The sequence below is a fragment of the Acyrthosiphon pisum genome, unplaced genomic scaffold, assembly GCF_005508785.2.
Source record: "Acyrthosiphon pisum isolate AL4f unplaced genomic scaffold, pea_aphid_22Mar2018_4r6ur Scaffold_21957;HRSCAF=25409, whole genome shotgun sequence".
Classification (NCBI taxonomy): Eukaryota; Metazoa; Arthropoda; class Insecta; order Hemiptera; family Aphididae; genus Acyrthosiphon; species Acyrthosiphon pisum.
The window spans coordinates 1,510-5,506 of record NW_021771478.1 but is presented as its reverse complement, the minus strand read 5'-3'; the positions used below and the strand labels follow the sequence as shown (position 1 = coordinate 5,506).

Here is a 3,997-nt window from a genome sequence, read left to right as displayed (position 1 = left end):
TTTCAGAAAATTGATTTTGGTTTTTGGTACAACTCTAAAAAAATGACCGTAGGTACATAAAATTTTGACGGAAAGTTTATATTAGCATTTTCTATACACCATAACAATTTTCAAATATTTTGATTTATTTTGAGCTCTATACGGACTTTTGCAGTTTCCACTTTTTTTAGTTTTTTTTTCTATAAATATGAATAAAATTTTATTTGTTGGTTGAAAAAGCTTGAAAATTTAATAGAAGGTTCCTATTATATTGTTTCAAAGGCAGATGAAAAAAATTAAAAACCCATAGTCACAATTTTTTTTTATAAGCATCTAAAGTTTAAATGTTGACAAAATACGTAAAAATGACGAAAATTTGCAAATTATTTTTAGTTAGAAATTCATGAAAAATTGTCTTTTTAAATCTAAGATTTGAAAAGGTAATACAAGATTCTTCATAACTTTGTCTACCTTTTTTAAAAAAAAATGTGTACTAGCAAGACAAATTACATTTTTATGAACGTTTGAAATTCATATTTTTACAACATTTGATATTCACTCGATTTCTCATGTAACGATTTTCTTATTTTGTTGTAATTAAAAAACGAATGACTGTAGATAATTGAAAATTTAACTGAATGTTTATATCAGCATTTTCTATATACGATAAAATTTTGAAAATAATTTGACTCTTTTGGAGCTGTTTACGGACATTGTCAGTTTTAAATTTTTTTAGTTTTTTTTCTATAAATATCAATAAAGTTTTATCCATTGGGACAAAATGTGTAAAAAATTAATACAGGGCTCCTGATACATGTTACAATAGCAGTTGAAAAATATTACAAATACATAGGCACAATTTTTTTTTTTTAAGCATTTGAAGTTAAAATCTTGACAAAATTTACCAAATTTAAAATTGAATAATTATTTTGTAGTTAAAAATTTATAAAATGTTCAACTTTTGTATCTAAGGATTGAAAATTTAAAACAAGATTCCACGTAAATATTTAATTCTGTTACCAAAAATCTAAGAAATACATAAGCACAGTTTATTTTTATAGTAATTTTAAGTTCAAATTTGGACGAAATTACATATTTAAAAACCTGGAATAACTATTTTAGATATTTTGTTGTGATTGTATTATATTATTTGTGGGTACTTGAAACTTCTAAAGTATACTATTATAAAACTATGATAGTACCACGGTTTGTTGTTGATGTATAACGCGTTATAAGTACCTAATAGATATTATGATATGATTAATTTGGAATTTATTATAGGTACCTATTATAGGTCAATTTTTTTTAAATACTATAGACTATAATATAATATTATGTCTTATACCTAGACTGACATACCGTCTCCGCTCAGAATCGTTTTTCTTATACAGTGATGTTATATCATTGAATTCAAATTTAATACTATCCATTATACAGTGACCCACTTGTAACCTACTGTACAGCAGAGCGACATCCACTACCCACCTTTTTAGATTTATTGTTACAACTTTCATTTGTCTTTTCTTTGTTAATTAATAATTTAATTATTGAAAAGCAAAAATAGTTTATGTAGAATTTATTTACTTACCCTTTATAATAATTGTATATTAAATTTAAGTTGGCCTGTAGGTTGCATTACAAGTGTAAAATTATTAATTCTAAAGCATACTAAATACTAATATACTATGAATTGTGTTTGAGAATTGTCATGTACATCAGATATTTTATTCATTTTAGGTTTTACAATCAGATGGTGGAAATTACAGTGTATGCGTTAATGCAGCTACATTAGCCCTGATAGATGCTGGAATTGCCATGGAAGAATTTGTGATATCGTGTACATCAAGTTTAGCTAATGGAGAAACACCACTAGTAGACATTAGTCATCTTGAAGAGACAATGGGTGGACCCAGTCTGACTGTAGCAATATTGCCAATTTCTGGAAAGGTATACACATTTGTCTTATTAGCAACAATATTATTGGTTTGTATTGAACATGTTTTATGTATTTAAACTCTAGATTGCTATGTTAGAAACATCACAAAGAATTCACATCAATCATTTAGAACCTGTATTAACAGAAGCTGTTCGAGGATGTCGCTATATATACGAGAATTTGAATAAAATCATAAAGAAACATTATGAAGAGATAGGCGGTGCTTTAAATTGGGGAACTGAGGAGTACAATATTTAGCTTAAAAATTCTTGACTTAAAAATAGCATTTAAATACTTGGCGTATTGTTATATATTTTTGTATAATTTATATTGCATGTTAAAATATGTGTATAATACATTTTTTGTTTATGACAATAATTTTTTTTTTCAAAAAATTAAATATTTCTATACAAAATGTGTTGGGCATTTTTTTTGTTCGGTTAAACTTTTAAAATATTTAGAAATAAGATATATTCCCCAAAGACCTTTGCTTAGATTCTAAGTGAAACAATGGATGTATGATTTTACAATGATGTGTTTTTTTTAAATTAAAAATTTTTTTTCATTTGTGTCAGTGCACGCGATAATTAATGCTTCGATTTTCAACATCAGTATCTTGGTTGATGAGAAAGTAAATCTAGTTGGTGCATTGGGGAGGTCAAAATTTAAAATTCACAGTAGTTTTCAAAAGCGCTGGGAAAAACAAAAAACAAAACTGGAATTTTTAGGCAAAATCAGTTATTTTTCAAAATCACAAATCACAAATCGTGTAATTAAAAAATAAATAACCGAAGACACTTGAAATTTACATCATTTGTTTATTTTATAAATTCCTATACTTGAAAACGTTTTCAAAATATTTTGACTCATTTTGAGCTGTTTACAGACATTCTCAATTTTAATTTTTTTTAGTGTTTTTTATAAATATAAATTTTTTTGTTGCATCAAAATCCGCAATAATTTAATACAAGGCTCCTGATATGCTGTTATAATAACAGTTGAAAAATATTAAAAATACATAGGTACAATTTCTTCTTATAAGCATTTTAAGTTTGAATTTTTACAGACTATCAAATTAAAATTTAAAAACGTATAAATTGTTAAACTTTTATTGCTAAAGATTCAAAATGTAAAACAAGGTTTCAAATAAGTAGGTTGGTGTGTAACCAAAAATCTAAAAAATATAAAAACAGTATTTTTATAGTTATCTTATATTCAAATTGGGATGAAATTACGTATTAACCAAGAATAACGATTTTGGTTATTATTTTCATTTTTTGTAATTGTGTAATAATATATTAACTCAACTTGCTGTCTACCGTGTTAATAATAATTAATAACTAATAAGTAATAACAATGTAAATATAATATAAAATATCCTAGACTGACTGCAAACCGCTCCACTCAGATTTGTTTTTCATATATCATTGGATTCAAATTTAAAATACCATCCATTACAGTGAAGCAGTGAACCACTTGTAATCTACTGTACAGCAGAGCAACATCCGCTTACCTGCTTTTTATTTTTAGATTCTAAGCGGAGTGTTGAATGTATTGATTTTTCAATGATGTTTTTTTATTTTCTTTATATTTGTGTCTATCATAAGTTAGGTGACTTGAGCATCTTTTCTGGTAAGAATGAAAGAAAAAAAAAGGTGGGTAAGTGGATTTCGCTCTGCTGTACAGTAGGTTACAAGTGGGTCACTGTATAATGGATGGTATTAAATTCGAATTCAATGATATAATATCATTGTATAAGAAAAACGATTCTGAGCGGAGACGGTATGTCAGTCTAGGTATAAGACATAATATTATATTATAGTCTATAGTATTTAAAAAAAATTGACCTATAATAGGTACCTATAATAAATTCCAAATTAATCATATCATAATATCTATTAGGTACTTATAACGCGTTATACATCAACAAAAAACCGTGATACTATCATAGATATATAATAGTATACTTCAGAAGTTTCAAGTATACCCAAGAATAATATTATACATCACAACAAAATAACTAAAATAGTTATTCTAGGTTTTTATATGTAATTTCGTCCAAATTCGTACTTAAAATGACTA

General features: G+C 25.9%; 1 protein-coding gene across 2 annotated transcripts in view; it reads left to right on the top strand.

The window, feature by feature from the left end:
• Positions 1 to 2,330, top strand: part of LOC100159736 (exosome complex component RRP41) — a 5,060-nt gene extending 2,730 nt beyond the window's left edge. The window contains exons 4-5 of one of the 2 annotated variants that reach the window (XM_001944978.3): positions 1,717 to 1,926; positions 2,000 to 2,330. In XM_001944978.3, the coding sequence (XP_001945013.2) occupies positions 1,717 to 1,926; positions 2,000 to 2,173 (384 nt within the window). In that variant the 3' untranslated portion in view covers positions 2,174 to 2,330. 2 annotated transcript variants of the gene reach the window in all.
• The last annotated feature ends 1,667 nt before the right edge of the window (positions 2,331 to 3,997 follow it).